The sequence below is a fragment of the Scyliorhinus torazame genome, chromosome 3, assembly GCF_047496885.1.
Source record: "Scyliorhinus torazame isolate Kashiwa2021f chromosome 3, sScyTor2.1, whole genome shotgun sequence".
Taxonomy (NCBI): Eukaryota; Metazoa; Chordata; class Chondrichthyes; order Carcharhiniformes; family Scyliorhinidae; genus Scyliorhinus; species Scyliorhinus torazame.
This window is the reverse complement of record NC_092709.1, coordinates 263,709,336-263,727,876: the sequence shown is the minus strand read 5'-3', so window position 1 is coordinate 263,727,876 and position 18,541 is coordinate 263,709,336. Positions and strand designations below refer to the sequence as shown.

At 43.1% G+C, this 18,541-nt stretch overlaps 1 protein-coding gene across 4 annotated transcripts in view; it reads left to right on the top strand.

Annotated features, from left to right (window-relative positions):
- The window catches only part of LOC140409091 (uncharacterized), a 185,155-nt gene extending 173,707 nt beyond the window's left edge, over nucleotides 1-11,448 (top strand). For 2 of the 4 annotated variants that reach the window (XM_072497196.1, XM_072497195.1), the window contains exons 8-9: nucleotides 105-174; nucleotides 10,313-11,448. In XM_072497196.1, the coding sequence (XP_072353297.1) occupies nucleotides 105-174; nucleotides 10,313-10,395 (153 nt within the window). In that variant the 3' untranslated portion in view covers nucleotides 10,396-11,448. Of the gene's footprint in view, nucleotides 1-104; nucleotides 175-9,314; nucleotides 10,274-10,312 lie in introns of those variants that run through there. The other 2 variants (XM_072497199.1, XM_072497197.1) reach the window with 2 other exon arrangements.
- The last annotated feature ends 7,093 nt before the right edge of the window (nucleotides 11,449-18,541 follow it).

Here is an 18,541-nt window from a genome sequence, read left to right as displayed (position 1 = left end):
GGATTTCTCTTTGCTCTTCCAAGGAGTTCAGAGAATCGCATTGAGATAAAGGAACAATTGAAGTGCCTTAAAGCAATGTCCTTTAATGACCCGCTCTCTTACAGGCTGAAACTAGAGCTGAGTTTGCTGAAAGATCTGTAGCAAAAATGGAGAAGGCAATTGATGATTTGGAAGGTAATTCTTCACTTCATACACTTGTTTTCTTGTTATGTTTTTGTGTTATATTTCTGTTGTCATCTCCATTAATCAAATAAACTGATCTTGGTTCTGTAGTGGGAAAGTCAAAACTTGGCACTTTCCAAGTATTCTCCGAGATAATTCTACCTTTGGAGGAAGTGAGGGTGTGTGCAGATGTTCTGATTTAAATTAGTTTGGAATGAAATTTGCCTTTAAATGCAGTAAATCCTGCTCTGGCTTTTTTGAAGGTCATTATGGTTGTTTTGGGAGGTGGGAGAAAGAGAAAAGCAGAGGTGCAAGGAAAAGTAAATTCTGGATTCGAGAAGTGCACCAGCCAGGTTTCAACCAATGCTAGTCGGTTAGATCAGGATCTTTTATTGTAATAATCTTTATTGTCACAAGTAGGCTTATATTAACACTGCAATGAAGTTACTGTGAAAAGCCCCTAGTCGCCATATTCTGGCACCTGTTCGGGTACATGGAGGGCGAATTCGGAATGTCCAAGTTACCTAACAACGCGTCTTTCAGGACTTGTGGGAGGAAACCGGAGCACCCAGAGGAAACCCACACAGACACCGGGAGAACGTGCAGACTCCGCACCGACAGTAATCCAAGCCGGAAATCGAACCTGGGACCCTGGTGCTGTGATGCAACAGTGCTAACCACTCTGCTACTGTGCCAGCCACCCACATTTTTATTTGTTCTTGATGTGACATCATTGGCAAGGCCAGCATTTTTTTTTTGCCCATCCCTACTTGCTTGTGAGAAGGTTGTGAAGAGCTGCATTCTCATCATAGCACAGTGGTTAGCACTGTTGCATCACAGCGCCAGGGCCCCGGGTTTGATTCCCGCTTAGGTCACTGTCTGTGCAGAGTCTGCACATTCTCTCCTTGACTGCAATGAAGTTACTGTGAAAATCCCCTAGTCTCCACACTCCGGCGCCTGTTCGGGTACACTGAGGAAGAATTAGGCATTTCCCCACATTCTCTCTCTAACCACTCAAATGAAAACCGTTCATAATTTCTAAGACCTGTATTAGTTCACCCATATGCTTTTTATTTCAAGAGAAAAGGGCCTGTCAATCCCTTCCTGAAAGGTATGCCCAAACATTTCTGGTATCCTTTTTTGTAAATTTTTCTGCACCCTCTCCAGTGCCTCTATCCTTTTTATAAACATGGTGACCAGAACTAATTGTGGTCAAGTGTGGTCAAATCAGGGTTCGATACAGGTTTAGCAAAACTTGCCTACTTTTTAATTCTATCCCTGTAGAAATAAAGCTGTGCTTGGAATGGTTTTTTTTAATGGCCTCGCTAACCTGTGGCCGATCTTAATGATTGATGCATTCGTACTTTGAGACTAGACTTACACCTACCAAGTATTAAGTGAAAAATGTTAACTTAACACCCTTATTCAAAAAGGGAGGGAGGCAGAATGTGGGAAATTACAGACCATTAGTTTAACATCTGTTGGGAAATTGTTGGAATCAATTATCAAGGAAGTACTATCAGGACCTTTGGAAAGTCAAAACGCTATCCATCAGAGTCATCATGGTTTTATGAAGGACAAATCATGTTTACTAATTTGGTAGAGTTTGTCAAAGATTTAACAAGCCAAGTGGATAATGGGGATCCTCTAAATGTAGTATATTTGGACTTCCATGAGGCTTTTGATAAGGTGCCGCACAGAACGTTAATTCACAAGATTAGATATGGGATTAGTGATAATTTATTAGATTGGATAGAAGTCTGGCTGACAGACCGTCAGGATAAATGAGTCTTTCTGGATGGCAAGATGTAACTAGTGGGGTCACAGGGTTCTGTCCTTGGGGCGCCAGCTATTAACAATCTATATAAATGACTTGGATACAGGAATAGAAAGTCCTATAGCCAAATTTGCAGATGACACAAAAATAGATGGGACAGTAAGTTGCAATGAGGAAATAAGAACCTTACAAATGGATATAGGTAGACTGGGGCAGTGACCAACATGTAGCAGATGGAGTTTCATGTGGATAAGTGTGAGGTCATGCATTTGGTCTAAAAAATGGGATGGCAGCTTACTATCTAAATGGGGAGAGACTTCAGGCTGCTCTGTTGCAGAGGGATTTGGGGGTCCTCATTCATTTATAAAAATTAAAAAAAATTTAGAATACCCAATTATTGTTTCCAATTAAGGGGCAATTTAGCATGGCCAACCCACCTAACCTGCATCTTTGGGTTGTTGGGGTGAAACCCACGCAGACACTGGGAGAATGTGCATACTCCACATGGACAGTGGGCCGGGATCGGACATGGGTCCTCAGTGCCGTAGGCAGCAGTGCTAACCACTGTGCCACCATGCTGCCCTAGAAAGTCCTCATTCATGAGTCACAGAAATCTAGCATGCAGGTACAGCAGATAATAAAGAAATCAAATGGAATGTTAGCATTTATAGCTAAAGGAATAGAATATAAAGGTAAGGAAGTGATGTTGCAACTATACAAGGCATTGGGGAGACCGCACCTGGAGTATTGTGCGCAGTTTTGATCCCCTTATTTGAGGAAAGATGCAGTGGCATTGGAGGCAGTTCAGAGGAGGTTCACTCGGTTGATTCCTGAGATGAGGGGTTTGTACTTTGAGGAAAGATTGAACAGTTTAGGCCTATACTCTCTAGAGTTTAGAAGAATGTGGGGCGATCAAATTGAGGTGTACAAAATGCTAAAAGGTATGAATAAAGTAGATGTGGAACAGATGCTTCCTCTTGTGAGGCATTCTAAAATGAGACGTCATAATTTTAGGGTAAGAGGTAGAAAATTTAAAACTGAGTTGAGGAGAAACTACTTCCTACCAAAGGGTTGTGAATCTGTGGAATTAGCTATCACAGGGTGTGGTGAATGCTGGGACAGTGAGTAAATTTAAGGAGGAATTAGACCGTTTTTAAATTGGTAACGGATTGAAGGCTTATGGAGAACGGGCAGGAACGTGGAGTTAAGGCTGGGCTAAGATCAGCCATGATCGAATGTCAGAGCAGACTCGATGGGCCAAATGGCCTAATTCTGCTCTTGTATCTTATGAATCTCCCCATTCTTCCCAGCAAAATGTACTATCTCGTATTCATCTGTGCTGAACTTCATTTGCCAAATTGCTTTTTCTGCCATGAAGCCAGCTGGCAATATATTCTGCCACTCGTCCCTTGACTTCATATTCTCTGACTTTATTCATTACAAGTCACAGTGGAATTCACAGTTTTGTCACTGGATTAAGTTTATAATATAGAGCAAAATGTTTCTTCTGAAAATGATAAAGTACTGCCATGGAACATTGTACACCACTAAAGGTGCTACATAAATCCAAGTTGCTATTAGACTTTGTATTTTAACTTGAACCAGGAGGAACTTAAATCAATCTATCTGAATCCTAGTAAACTGACTTGCTTAGTGAATTGTTTCTACTTTCCGTTTCATAACCCCTGTCCGTTTCTTAACCCCTGTCATATATATATATATAAATTCCATTGAAATTAATGTCTTTTCACTATGATAGATATCTCCTCCCTTGAGTGATCAATTTGTATATTTTGCCTGCTTTTGAACAAGATAAAATCGAGAATAGCTCTTATGAAATTTTGCACACTTTGGGGACAGGCCTGATAGCTTACATGATCGGAAAAGACAATAGTCTGTCATCTTCCTCTAAGAGATTGTGGAAAATGGGCTTATTATAAAGTAACATTTTAAATTGGTTTCTTGAAGTCTGCATTGCAGTTGGATATTTTTTTATTCATTCATGGGATGTAGATGTCACTGGAAAATCTAGCATTTAATGTCCATTCCTAATTGCCCTTGAGCTTCAAGCTTCTTGAGGGCAATTAGGGATGGTGTGCATATGGTTCCAGGTAGAGGTGAATTAAACAGATCATGTCCAGTTACAAATGTCATCATAAAAACTGGCAATAGTCTCGACAAATGACGGCATTCCATTAAGTGAAGTAAGCTTACACTTTTTTAAAGATGTAATGGGCACAGCTGAAAATATTTTATCACCTGAGTTTGGGAGAGAGGGCAAGATTTCAGCCAAATTATAGTCTATGTTCATGTGGGGGTTGGATTGGAATGTGGTTCACTATTATGGTAACAGCATGGTTTCAGTCCCTGTTACTGTGATAGTTCATGGATGTTTGCCTTCGTGCCTTGCTCCACACTTGATTTGGAGTCGTGATCCTCAAGCTATGTAACCAATTTATTAAAATCTTTTTGTTCATGGAATGTGGGTGTTATTGGCTAATTGCCTGTGAGAAGGTGGGAGCGAGCTGCCACCTTGAACCTCTTCAGTCCATGTGATGTAGGTATGCCCACTGCGCTGCTCGGAAAAAGTTCCAGACTTTTGACCTGAGCGACAGTGAAAGAATGACCATATAGTCCCAAGTCAGGATGGTGACTGGCTTGGAGGGGAACTTCCAGGTGTTGGTGTTCCCAGACTCCTGCTGCCCTTGTCCTTCTAGGTGGTGGAAATCATGGATTTGGAAGCCGCTTGGTGAGTTGCTGCGTGCACAGAATTCCTATTCTGTGACCTGCTCTTGGTTATCTTTTGGCTGGTTCAATTCAGTTTCTAGTCGATGGTGGTAACCCCCAGCATGTTGTTGGTGGGGAATTCCGTGATGGTAATGCCATTGAATTTCATGGGGAGATTGTTGGATTCTCTCTTGTTGGGGATCATAAGACCATAAGATAAAGGAACAGCAGCATTGAGCCTGCTTTGCCATTCAGATCCTGACTGATTTTTGATGATAATCTTCAGCTCTACTTTCCTGCTTCCCCCCCCCCCCCCCCCCCATAGCTCTTGATTCCCTTAGTGTTTAAAAAATCTGTCTATCTCCGTTTTGATTATACTTAACGACCCAGCCTCTACAGCTCTCTGTTGTAAGGAATTCAACAGATTCACTACCTTTTGAGAGAAGCGTGAAGATGGCCATTGCCTGGAACTTGTGTGTTGTGAATGTAACTTGCCACTTATTAGCCCAGTTCTTTTTTTTTTTTAATTTGGAGTACCCAATTCATTTTTTCCAGTTAAGGGGCAATTTAGTGTGGCGAATCCACCTAGCTAGCACATTTTTTGGGTTGTGAGGGTGAAACCCATGCAAACATGGGGAGAATGCCCCACAGTGACCCAGAGCCGGGATCGAACCTGGAACCTCAGCGCCGTGAGGCTACAGTGCTAACCCACTGCGCCACCTTGCTCCCATTAGCCCAGTTCTAAATGTTGTCCACGTCTTATTGTATGTGGGAACGGACTGCTTCAGTATCTGAAGAGTCCTGAATTGTGCTGAGCATTGTATAATCATCAGTGAACATCCCCATTTCTGGCCTTATGGTGGAACAGTCATTGATGAAGCAGCTGAAGATGGTTGGGTCTAGGAAATTATCCTGAGGGTGATGTTTGAACTGGGATTGTAATGAGATCAGCAGCTGAGTGGCCCTGGTGGAACCCAAACAAAGCGTCTGAGCAGGTTGTTTCTGAGTAACAGCACTGTTTGATAGCACTGTCCATTCCATCACTTTGCTGCTGATGGAGAGTAGACTGACTGGGTGCAATTGGCCAAGTTCGATTTGTCCTGTCTTTTGTGGATAGGTTATACCTGAAGATTTTCCACATTAGTGGTTAGATGCCACTGGTGTAGCTATATTGGAACAGCCAAGGATGCAGCTAGTTCTGGAACATAATCTTCAGTACAATTGCTGGAATTTTGTCAGGGGCCAGTAGCCTTTGTAGTGTCCAGTGCCTTCAGCCATTTCCTTCTATCATGTGTAATGAGTCAGATTCATGTGGAATCTCCTCCAGTGAGTTTCTTAATTGTTCCCTACCATTCACGACTGGATGTGGCAGGATTTTTTTAAATTCCTGCTAACATGCTTTAATATTGCACAGTGGTCTTTTTAAAAAATTAAAAATAAAAAAAGATTTGCAAGTCCCAAGGTGTGCAGGTTAGGTCGATTGGCCGTGACCCATTTAATGCATAGGCTATGGGAATAGGGAGGGGAAGTGGGCCTAGGTAGGGTGCTCTTTCAGAGGGTGGGTGCAGACTGGAATTCTACGAAGACAAGATTTCCACTTCATTATACTCTACTCCTGTTAATTTTAAGGAGGTTTTGAGTTTTTGGAGGGGACCAGGATTTGAATTACTCTTGCAGCATGGTAGCACAGTGAATAGCACTGTGGCTTCACAGCGCCAGGGTCCCAGGTTCGATTCCCCGCTGGGTCACTGTCTGTGCGGAGCCTGCACGCTCTCCCCGTGCCTGCGTGGGTTTCCTCCGGGTGCTCCGGTTTCCTCCCACATTCAAAGACGTGCAGGTTAGGTGGATTGGCCACACTAAATTGCCCTTAGTGACCAAAAAGGTTAGGAGGGCTTATTGGGTTACGGAGATAGGGTGGAAATGAGGGCTTAAGTGGGTCGGTGCAGACTCGATGGGCCGAATGGCCTCCTTCTGCACTGTATGTTCTATGTTTCTATGAAACAACAGGTGAGATGTTACGTGGAAACATAGAAAGATTTGCAGAGCAGTATAGTGCCATTCAGTCCATCATGTTTGTGCAAGTTGAGAAAGAACTATCCAGTTTAATCCCACCTACCAGCTGGTGTTCCATAGGTCTGTAGGGTTTGGCATCTCGAGTGCATATCTGCTGCTATTGTCATTTGTGATTTCCAGACCTCTCAAATGCCCTCTAGGTGAATGAATCTTGATAATTTTGATTCACAGTAATCAACTTCAAATTAAGAGTCAGCTATGTTGGTAACTGAATCAAACAAATATAACTAATGCATTTTTTTGTTTTCCATGGGGAATAGGCGTCATTGGAAAGGTTCACATTTGTTGCCCATCCATAATTGCTCCTGAACTGAGTGGCTTGCTAGGCCATTTTTGAGGGCAGTTAAGAGTCAACCACATTGGGCAGCACAGTGGTTAGCACAGTTGCTTCACAGCTCCAAGATCCCAGTTTCGATTCCGGCTTGGGCCACTGTGCGGAGTCTGCAATTTTCTCCCCGTGTCTGCATGGGTTTCCTCCGGATGCTCCAGTTTCCTCCTACAGTCCAAAGATGTGCAGGTTAGGTGGACTGGCCATGATAAATTGCCCTTGGTGTCCAAAAAGGTTGGGTGGGGTTACTGGGATACCGGGATAGGGTGGAGGGCTTAAGTGGGGTGCTCTTTCCAAGGGCCGGTGCAGACCTGATGGGCCAAGTGGCCTCCTTCTGCACTGTGTAAATTCTATGATTGCTGTGGGTCTGGAGTTTCATGTAGGCCTGACAGGGTAAGGATGGCAGATTTCCTTCCCTAAAGGACATTAGTGAACCAGATGAGTTTTTATGACAATTGACAATAGTTGGCTGCTAGGTGAGACTAACATTGTACTCCACATTTTTGATTGAATTTAAATTCCATCAGGATTTGAGCCCATACCCTCCGAGCATTACTAGTCCAGTGACATTACCACTACCCCATCATCCTCTCAAATATATTTATGATTTCCCTACTAATGGTAAGCTGACAAAGTATTTCTGGAATCTCTCGTGCTCTGTAAATCCCACTTTCATTTTAGTTCTATTGTCTCTGTCCCCACTCGTCACCATACCATAACCACATTCCCCCATCCATTCTAATGATTAAAGTGGTACTTTGGTTGATAACAGCTGGCATTGGAATCTTTTGAAATGTATTCGTCTTTTGAATAACTTTCCATTTTAAGGTATTAAAGGTGTAACAAAATGGAAAGATGAATTGCTACATTGTTTTTCATCTGCTTTTGAATCTATAATCTGTATGTTTGTTTCTGTATTTTTAAAAAATTCTTGGCTTCACCTATTTCTCGACGAACATGCTTAGAAATTAAATGCAAACAGATCTATATATAGATGGGCACTACTGTGACTGTAAATCCTTGATTCATTTTCTTCACTTTCTTGTGGTCAAGAGATTATTGTACAATAGAGGGTGGTGTAATTATCAACGATCCTTGAGGAGGGTGACTCCATTCAAAATCCTGGAACTTTCTATCAGCAGAGTGGGTGTACCTGCAGTGTTCAAGAAGGTGGCTCACCACAGTGAGGGCTGTTAGCAATGGACAATAAATGCAGGCTTTGCCAGTGACATGCATATCACATAAATGGAAAAAGAAAATCTTAATTCACCATTTAATATGTCTTGCTAATATCCTGCATTTAGAAATTGCTCAAAGTAAGTTTTATAAGTAGGTCTGACTAATTATCAGTCACTAATAAATTTAATAGATTTTTCCCACCTGATTTATAATGTGCCATAGTTAACTTTCCCAGCAAGTAGTAATTGTACCCATAACAATAACCAGTCATAGTGGAACGAAAAGGGAAAGGCTGTACAAATATACCAGCTGATTGTATACGGCAATATTAACTATTAACTAACCTTATTCAGTATAGATCAGTACTAATATGGGCAGAACATTAAAGCTTACGAGAAGCTGCATTGAATTGTTGTTGTTGGATTAGTACTGTTAACTTGTACCATGCTTTAAAGATATCACTTGTTTGTTTAAGTAGACGTTTTGATTTTTATGTGACATTTTCTCCAGCATAATCCTGTTTTCTGAACACCTAATTACATACAGTGGACAATTACTTCTCATTTGGAGGGATAGTCCGGGGTGATTGTTATTGATATCACAAAATCCTTTCACTTTACAAACTGGCATTTGGGATTGGCATATGGTTAAGATGGCAAGATATCTCCACCTCAGCCCTTGACCAACTTGAGGTGGAATAGCTCACTGGGTTTCTCTACCTCATCAATACACCTCAAATCGTTGCGGTTAATCAATTTGAGCACTTTGTTCATGGTTCGGGACGTTCCTGATACTGCTGCATGCCTACATGACTTTAGACCATATCAAGTTCAAACGATGCAAAGAGAGAAACAGATTTACTGCTTTTTAAAGCGTTCTCTGAACTATTTTCCAAATACTCTAAAAGACTATTCTTGCTTTAAATCCAAGAGGTGCTTCCCTTGGTATGTGAATTTTACCTCCCCCTTCATTCCTTCATGTGAACCGGTTAAAACCAGCTGATCTGTTCCACATGACTAACACCGTTTTCTCTTCTTTCATCTGCTGTCACTGATGCTGTTTCAATAGAACGCTTTCGTCAGGAGGTAGCGAGAAATCGTCTTCTCAATAGTGAGCTGAGAGTTGTCCTGAATGAACTTAACAACTGACTTTCTTTACCTTGAAGATTTGCCAAAAAGCCTGCTCTATGTTGTCTCGCCTGATTATTTTTAATAATGAATGTTGACACTTCTTTCTGTTCCATATTCGTGGCATTATTTTGCATGTCTGTTTATATGAAATAAAAACTACACAGGTATTTAATCTCAAATGATTTAACAGCAGATTTTGAATTAATTCTGCCTTTGTCAACTTGCTTTCTGTTGAATGAAAGACTTCTCAGCACAGTGAATGTAGGTGTGATGCAGGAGGAAATGCAAGTTAGCCACTACTATTCATTAGCTTATTTAAAAGTAAATTTTTACCTTGCTTCCGATAGGCCTTTATTTTTATTTGTTCTTGTAAAATGAATGCATTCTTGCACTCCACTCATTGTGTAAAATGCATATATATATAAATATTGCAATTTAAATCTGTTTTACATTTGGGCATTCAAGGAGCAATAAAAATCTGTATTTTGCAACCTGACACAACTTTAAGGCCCAACCCTGGTTTCAGTTGGACAACACAGTTGTGGAATTCAGGGTGGTGGAGAAGTGATGCTATGCTTGCAGAGGGTAACATTGTATGATACATTTTAAGGGGAAGGAAACAAGACTAGCTGGAGGGGAAAGCTGAGATATCAATTAAACTATATTTGAAAGTTTAATGTTGCACTGAAGTTGGCAAATTCACAATTAAGTGAACAAAAGACAGTAACATTAAATTTTTTTTTTGAAAATGTTAAACTAATGTTAACTAATGCGTGTTTGTGTGTGTGTGTATCTACACACATGTATGTAATTATATAATGAAATGGTGATTTGCATCTTTGATTTTGCAACTTTCATTTTTTTGATTTAATCAAAGACTGTTCAAAATTTTATTTAAATTTAAATTTTCATTTTTCTTTTTCCATGAACCAATAGAAAAACTGGCCAAGGCAAAAGAAGAGAATGTGGGCATTCATCAGGTGCTTGAGCAGACTCTAGTGGATCTGAGCCACTTATAATAATACTAACTGGGGGAAATAAAGAAAAGCTTTACATGCCACAAGTGCCCATGGTACAACAACGTCTTCTGTGTAAACACTGCAAGCCAACAGAAGTGTGAAACACAACATGGGGTTTAGAACAACAAATTAATATAGTATCAATGTTTGTATTGAAACCAATAAATTTCAAGGGGGAATTCTTTCTTTTAAACTAAACTTTAACTGCAGTGTGGGAACAATTGTTTCATTCTCTTTTTTTTTGACTTGTCCTCTCCACATTACAGTGAACTGGGCAGACCTCAACATTTACGCCATTTGACATGATAGCTGTTATAACTATGTATTAGCTTTTGCTTTCAGATCTCTATTTGATGGCCTTCCATTCTCGACAAGCTTTTGATTTTTTTTGTGTGGATTTTAAAGCAAAATATATTGACTTGACGAACTGTTGCCAAAAGTGCATTTATTAAGACCTATCTTGACCTGATTCTGGATAACCTATATAAAAATAAAAAGAATACACACCACTTTCTCCCCCCCCCCCCCCCCCAACCCCCAGAGTTTTATTCTGCTACAGCTTCGAAATCTGTGGCTTTTGGTTAGTTGTTAGTTGGAAGTGGTTTGTGTCTATTTGAAACACAAATAAACTCAAAGCTTGTGAGGATGTGGCAATGGCCTGGTTTCTGTTATCGGGACCACACTGACAATTATTGGCAAATATTGCTCTTGTATCATACTGACCCAAGGTTACTACTTGTAGCATACGGTAGAAAGTGTCACGAGATATCTTTAATGTAAAATCTATTGACATCTTTTGATAAATCATTGGAGATGCCACCATGACATTGTAAACCTTTATACCCTGAATATATGGGCTTGTGAAAATATGTACATTTTTGTCATAGATTTAAAGATCATGAGCACAGACAGGGAGTTTTAACAACCATCTGCCCTTCTGTGATGTAACTGTTTCTTCTCCCTATGAATGTTCTTGGAATTCAACTTTATCCTATGCAATTACCTGTGTAAGCTCGTTATTTGTACGGTTTATTAAACTTTGGAATAAAACTATCTTGGTGGTGTTTTTTAAATCTTATATCTCTAACAAAATCTTTCCAACAACACAGAGCCAATTGGTTCTGATTCGATTTTGATTTCCTCGGGTGACAAGCACCCTGTTTGTTTTTGTACCTTTTTTCCCCCCCTTTCCCTCCCAAAATGTAATGCACTTTTGTGTTGGATTGTGGGTGGTCGGCTCCAGTCACCACTAATGGTGCTGAGCTGCAACACCGGAGCATGACATCAGATTGCCTCTCCCTGGTCAGTTTATATTCTTTATTTCAGCTGCACAAGGTTAAGCGGAAAGCCTGCATTTGTGCTAGAGTTATATAGTCATTTAGCACAGGAGGAGAACATTCGGCACTCTCCCATTACACACTTGTATATCACTGACGACTGTCAGATGTAGATTGAGATTGGAACATTTTTTTTCCACATTGAAGGCATAGATAAATCTTAAAATCTGTCAGGACCGATTTCCCTCCCTAAAGGATATAACCAGATAGGTTTTGATGCCAATTGACAGTTTGATGGTCACCATTACTCAGGCTAGCTTTTTCTATCATAATTTGAATTCTACAAGCTGCCATGGTGAGATTTGAACCCATATCTCCAGTGTATTAATTTTGGGACCTGGATTACTAGTCCAGTGACATTACCGATACACCACCACTTCCTCGATAATTAAACACTCCAATGAGCTGATGCTTCAGGTGTCATAAATGTGTAATGAATTGTCATTATAAAGATTTGTATTTATACAATTACTTTACATATTCTATTAAAAGTACTTTACAGTCAATAAATTACCTTTTGCCATGAGGTTTATAGACAAATGAAATGTTTGTCACACCAGAAAACCACCTCTTCTAGATTGTGTTCCGAATCCTATAGTGGGGATCGGCTCCATGTCTTTCTGACTTGAGGTGATTGTGCTACCAGTGTGCCAAACTGATGCATGAATGCACTTATTGTTTGATAAAATAAAAAGTGTTGACCAGGCATTAATCCATTTTTTAAAATTTTATTTTGATGTTTTGTTTTTAAACTGCTGATGTGTCTGATAGTGAAGTAGTGACCAGCGTTATTTTCTGAGTACGTCGTTAACCAAGGTTAGTTGGGTGGCTTGGTTGTGTTTATTCCACTGTGTAGAGTAGCTCTATTAACCCCTCATTCTATATTAACCTGAGGTTTGCACCCGAACAGTGAATGTGGAGGACACAATACCCAAGTATGATGTCCTTATCCAATGTCAATATATTTCCAATGGGGATTCCAAAATTATAATTAGGAGCAGGAACCTGATTTCCTTCCCTCCCTTCATTTGGAACATTGAGATTAATAGTGAAACTTGGCTTCTGCCCAGTTTGAGACATTTGGCTCATATAGCCTGCGAATCTACTCTAGAAGCTTGTACTCTGTATGACTCCATATCATACCACAATCTGCATTCAACAACTTTGCTATCAGTGGCGCCAGCACACTGTTCAGGCAGTAGTCAATGGGATAGAGGCAAGGGGTTAAAGGAAGGATGGTGAAATGAATCAAGTGGTTTTGCTCCAAGGCTCTGTACTTGTCACAGTTGCACACTTGCAGACCTGAATGTGATTTTGTTTATATGCCTTTATGGCCTCCATTAGTACTTCACTGCAGCAGAATAATTATGGCAATTTTTAAATGTATGCTGACATGGCATAAACCATGCGCTACTTTTTAGTATATTGTAGCATTCTTTCCATGTTGATTGTTTATAGGAATAGTGAATAGACCCATATTTAAGAGGGGAAAAAGGTTAAATGTATACTGCTGATTTTCAGTAAAATGTAGGAGCCCTCTTGAATAGTGGCACACCATCAGGATAGATGCATGTTATACCATTCATCAATTGATTCTTCGCATGCACCAAGGTTCCCCCAGTTATTGATGATTTTTTAATCATAGGCACTTAGTTAATGTTTAAGAAATTGTTTGAAATCATTAGCTTTCGGAGCGCAGCTCCTTCATCAGGTGCGTGAAGAGGTGGGTTCCACAAACACTCACGATGCAAGATAACACTTTGAAAGCGAGTCTGTGCAGGTAATTAAGTCTTTACAGGCCCAGAAGGTGCGACTGGAGCGAGGGATAATCACAGGTTAAAGAGGTGTGAATTGTCTCAAGCCAGGACAGGTTGGTAGGATTTTGCAAGCCCAGGCCAGATGGTGTTGGGGGGGGGGGGGGGGGGGGGGGGGGGGGGAGAAATGTCGTGCGACATGAATCCAAGGTTGAGGCTGCACTCATGCGTGCAGAACTTGGCTACCTGTTTCTGCTCGGCAATTCTGCGTTGTCGCGCGTCCATGAAGGCCGCCTAGGAGAACGCTTACCCGAGGATCAGAGGCTGAATGCCCTTGATTGCTGAAGTGTTCCCCGACTGGAAGGGAACATTCCTGCCTGTTGATTGTCACGTGATGTCCGTTCATCAATTGTCGCAGCGTCTGCCTGGTCTCACCAATGCACCACGCCTTGGGAAAGGAATAGTCTGAGCTGCAAGTCTAAAAGATAGATAATTCGCATTTTCACCTGCGTACAAGGCCCAGTGATTCACATTGACACAGAAATGGGTTTTGCGAGGGTGAAGAGTCTATAGGAAGCCACTGTAGGATTTGCTTTCAGTGAACTTCCTTAAAGTATCACTAAACTGCAAGGGTCTGAGGGAGAAAGAGATATATAGAGACAACATAAAAGCAAATTACTGCGGATGCTGAATCTGAAACGAAAGAGAAAATGCTGGAAAGTCTCAGCAGGTCTGGCACCATCTGTAGGGAGAGAAAAGAGCTAACGTTTTGAGTCCGGAAGCAGCAGTCGCTCCAGCAGGGTGTATCCTGGCAACCTAGGGAACCCCCTCCAGACCATTCGCACAAAGTCCCTAAACTGCAGATACCTGAACACACTCCCCCTCGGCAGCTCTACCCTCTCCAGACTGGTGAACCCTTCCTCCAAATACAGGTCCCTCACCTTGACCAGCCCCACTTCCTTCCACCTATATACACTATCCATTCTCTTTCTCTCTCTTTTCCCCCCCCCCCCAGCCAAACCCATGATTCTCGCACAGCGATGTTACACCGACATCCCTTCACCCTAAAATGCCGCCTCAACTGATTCCATATCTTCACTGTGGATTGCACCACCAGGCTCCCTGAATACCTACTTGGAGCAATTGGCAACGCTGCCATCACCATAGCCCTCAAACTGGACCCCTTACAAGAATAAAACCTCATATTTGTAACAACTAAAATCCTTACTGGAATTTATTCTTTGCCCCTTCCATTTAAAAAGAGTCCCCTTAAAAGTATACTTTAAGTCGCAAATATATATATATATATATCTTTTTAAAATATTGTATTAAGGCATTTATGGTTTTATAACAATAAATGATACAAAGACAAATATAAACATTACTCAATGCATAACCCATCCCTCCATCTCCCGCTGTTCCTGCCTACTCTAAACACAAAATAGCCTAACACCCCCCCCCCTTATTGAATCTGCTGGCAGTTTAGTTTTCTCCGAAGAAGTCGATAAACGGCTGCCTCCTCCGAACGAACCCTAACGTTGATCCTCTCAGGGCGAACTTAATTTCCTCAAGTCTGAGAAACCCAGCCAAGTCGCTAACCCAAACCCCTGATTTCAGGGGCTTTGTGACCCACTATGCTAGCAATATCCGGCTCTGGGCTACCAAGGAGGCAAAGGGCAAAACATTAGCCTCTCTCACTCCCTGGACCCCTGGATCTTGCGACACTCCCAAAATCGGCGCCACCCTCATTTTTAGCACTGTGGACATGTCATCCGCAAATCCCTGCCAGTATCCCCTAAGCTTCGGGCATGCCCAAAAAATGTGGACATGGTTTGCAAGCCATCCCTCACACACCTCGCCCCCCCCCCGGACTAGCCCCTTCCAGTCCTTTGAAGCACTCAGCGCCATCGCCAATGGCTCTATAGCCAATGCAAACAACAGTGAGGAGAGAGGACACCCTTGCCTTGTACCCACCGGGCAGCCTAAAGTAGTCCAAACTCACCCGATTAGTCAGCATATTCGCCACTGGTGCCTGGTACAGCAGCCAAACCCAGTCAATAAAGCCCTGCCCAAAGCCAAACCGTCCCAGGACCTCCCACAAATAATTACATTCCACCCAGTTGAAGGCCATTTCCGCATCCATAGCGACCACTACATCCGCTCCCTCCCCTCGGAGGGCATCGTGATCACATTTAAGAGCCTTTTAACGTTGGCTGTTAGCTGCCTACCTTTAACGAACAATGTCTGGTCTTCCCCTATCACCCCTGGAACACGGTCCTCTATCCTTGAGGCCATAATTTTGGCCAACAATTTGGCATCGACATTCAGTAGGGAGATTGGTCTATATGACCACATTGCTCTTGCTCCTTCTCCCGCTTCAGGATCAATGAAATCGTAGCCTGCGACATTGTTGGGGGAAGGACAACTCGCTCCCTAGCCTCATTAAATGCCCTCACCAGCAGCGGGCCCAGCATCACAGAAAACGTATTGTAAAATTCCACAGGATAGCCATCCGGTCCCGGGGCCTTGCCCTACTGCTCTACTACTACAATCCCGATCGGGGCTCCCAGCCCCTCCACTGACCCTTCCTCCACCTTCGGAAACTCCAACCCTTCCAAAAACTGCCTCATCCCCTCCACCCCTGCTGGGGGCTCCGACTCATACAGCCGACTATAAAACTCCTTGAACACCCCATTCATGCCCGCTGGATCCAAGACCATGTTCCCCCCCTCTATCCTTCACTCTTCCTATCTCCCTTGCCGCCTGCCTCTACCTTAGCTGGTGTGCTAGCATCCTACTGGCCGCCTCCCCATACTCATGTCGCCCCGCCTCGCCTTCCCTGTGGATAGCAGGCCAAACTCCATATGCAGCTTCTGCCGCTCCTTCAACAATCCCGCCTCCTGGGCTTCAGAATACCTTCTGTCCACCTGGAGTATTTCCCTAACCAGCCTATCCATCTCTACCCGCTCCACCTTCTCCCTATGAGCCCGTATCAAAATTAGCTTCCCCCTGACTACTGCCTTCAGCCCTTCCCATACCATTGCTGCCGAAACTTCCCCCATATCATTTATCTCCAAATAGTTCTGAATGGCCTCCCTCCACCCGCCCGCACACCTCATCTGCTAACAGTCCTACATCCAATCTCCATTGGGGGCGCTGACTCCCCTCCTTACCCGTAAATCCACCAATGTGGGGCATGATCCGACACAACTATCGCCAAATACTCAGTATCCACCACCCCGCCAGTAAAGCACTTTTCAAAATAAAAAAATCAGTTTGGGAGTACACTTTGTGTACGTGGGGGAAAAAGAGAAAATCCATCATCTTGGCCGTCCAAACCTCCACGGGTCCAACCCCCTCCCCCATCTGTTCCATATACCCCTTTTGCTCCTACGCCGCGGCTGGCACCCTCCCTGTCCTAGAACTCGACCGATCCAACCTCGGATCAATGACCGTATTGAAGTGTTCCCGCCCCCCCCATGATCAGCTTATGCGAGTCCAGGTCCGGAATCTTCCCTAACACCCGCCTCATAAACTCCGCATCGTCACAATGTGGTGCGTAAATATTCACTAGTACCACCAGCATTCCCCCCCCCCCCAGCTTCCCCCTCACCATGATATACCTACCCCCCCAAACCCGAGTCCGCCACTATGTTCCCAACCTCAAATGACACCTGCTTATTATCAAGATCACAAACCTAGTTTTAGAGTCTAGCCCTGAATGAAATACCTGCCCAACACACCCCTTCCTCAGCCTAGTCTGATCCATTACCCTTAAGTGTGCGTCTCTTGTAACATTGCCATATCTGCCTTCAAACTCTTGAAATGCGCGAACACGCGTGCCCTCTTGACCGGCCCATTCAGCCCTCTTGCGTTCCATGTGATCAGCCTGATCGCCCCCACCCCCTGCCGATCAACCATCACCCTTCTTAGGCCAGCCTCCAGCTCGCGTCCCGCACCTCCTCAGGCTCGCCCTCGGGTGCCCACCGACCTCAACCTCCAATTTGTCTCCCAGCACCAGTCCCTCCTCTGGCAGCAGAATAATTCCCCCCCCCCCAAAAAAAAACCAACAATCCCAACTCCCCCACATCAAACTAGTCACCTGCTCGCCCCCCCCATTGCACTTCTGTGAGCTAGCCCCCCCCCCCTCCCCCCGCGAGCCCGGTACCCCCCACCCATGGCACCAAGCATCCTACCCCCCACTGATCTCCCTCCCCCCGCTCGAACATACATATGCAAAACATCCCAATCCCCAACAAACACAAAGAAGAAAATTCCACCCACCACCCCCCCCCCCCCCCCCCCCCCGGCAAGAACAAAGTTAACCCGCATACTAAACTGAGCAACTGCTCAAAACATTGGTACAAAACACTATATACACAGCCCAAAAAGAAAATAAATTTAGCAGCAAAGGTACAGAATTACTCGCCCCCAGGTTCAACGTCCTCCATCCCCTGTCCTTAACAAAGTTCATCGCCTCATCCGGCGATCAAAAAAGAGTTCTGAACCCTCGTAAGTGACCCACAAAGTTCTAAATATCTAATTAACCAAAGTGCGGGCGGCATGGTGACTCAGTGGTTAGCACTGCTGCCTCACGACGCTGAGGACCCGGGTTCGATCCTGGCCCCATGTGGAGATTGCACATTCTCCCCATGTCTGCGTGGGTCTCACCCCCATGACCCAAAAGATGTGCAGGGTAGGTGGATTGGCCACATTAAATTGCCTCTTAATTGGAGAAAAAAATGAATTGAATATTCTAAATTTTAAAAAATTTAAAGTGATAGCTGGATGGAGCAGCTGGGAAACATCTGATGGAGTCAACAATTGGCTTAAGTACAAAATGAAGTAAATAATAAAGCTTGTTAAGCTTACTTAAAAAAAAAATGGTAAAACCTGGATAAGCATCAAACATGTCCACTGTATAAGATGAACAGAACAAAACTACTCTAACAAAAATTCTGTCTATTCATGCAATGAAATAACTGATGCAAACATTCAGGTGTGGTAATCATTATGGTTACCGTGGTGAATGAAAAAAAAATGAAAATCGCCTAT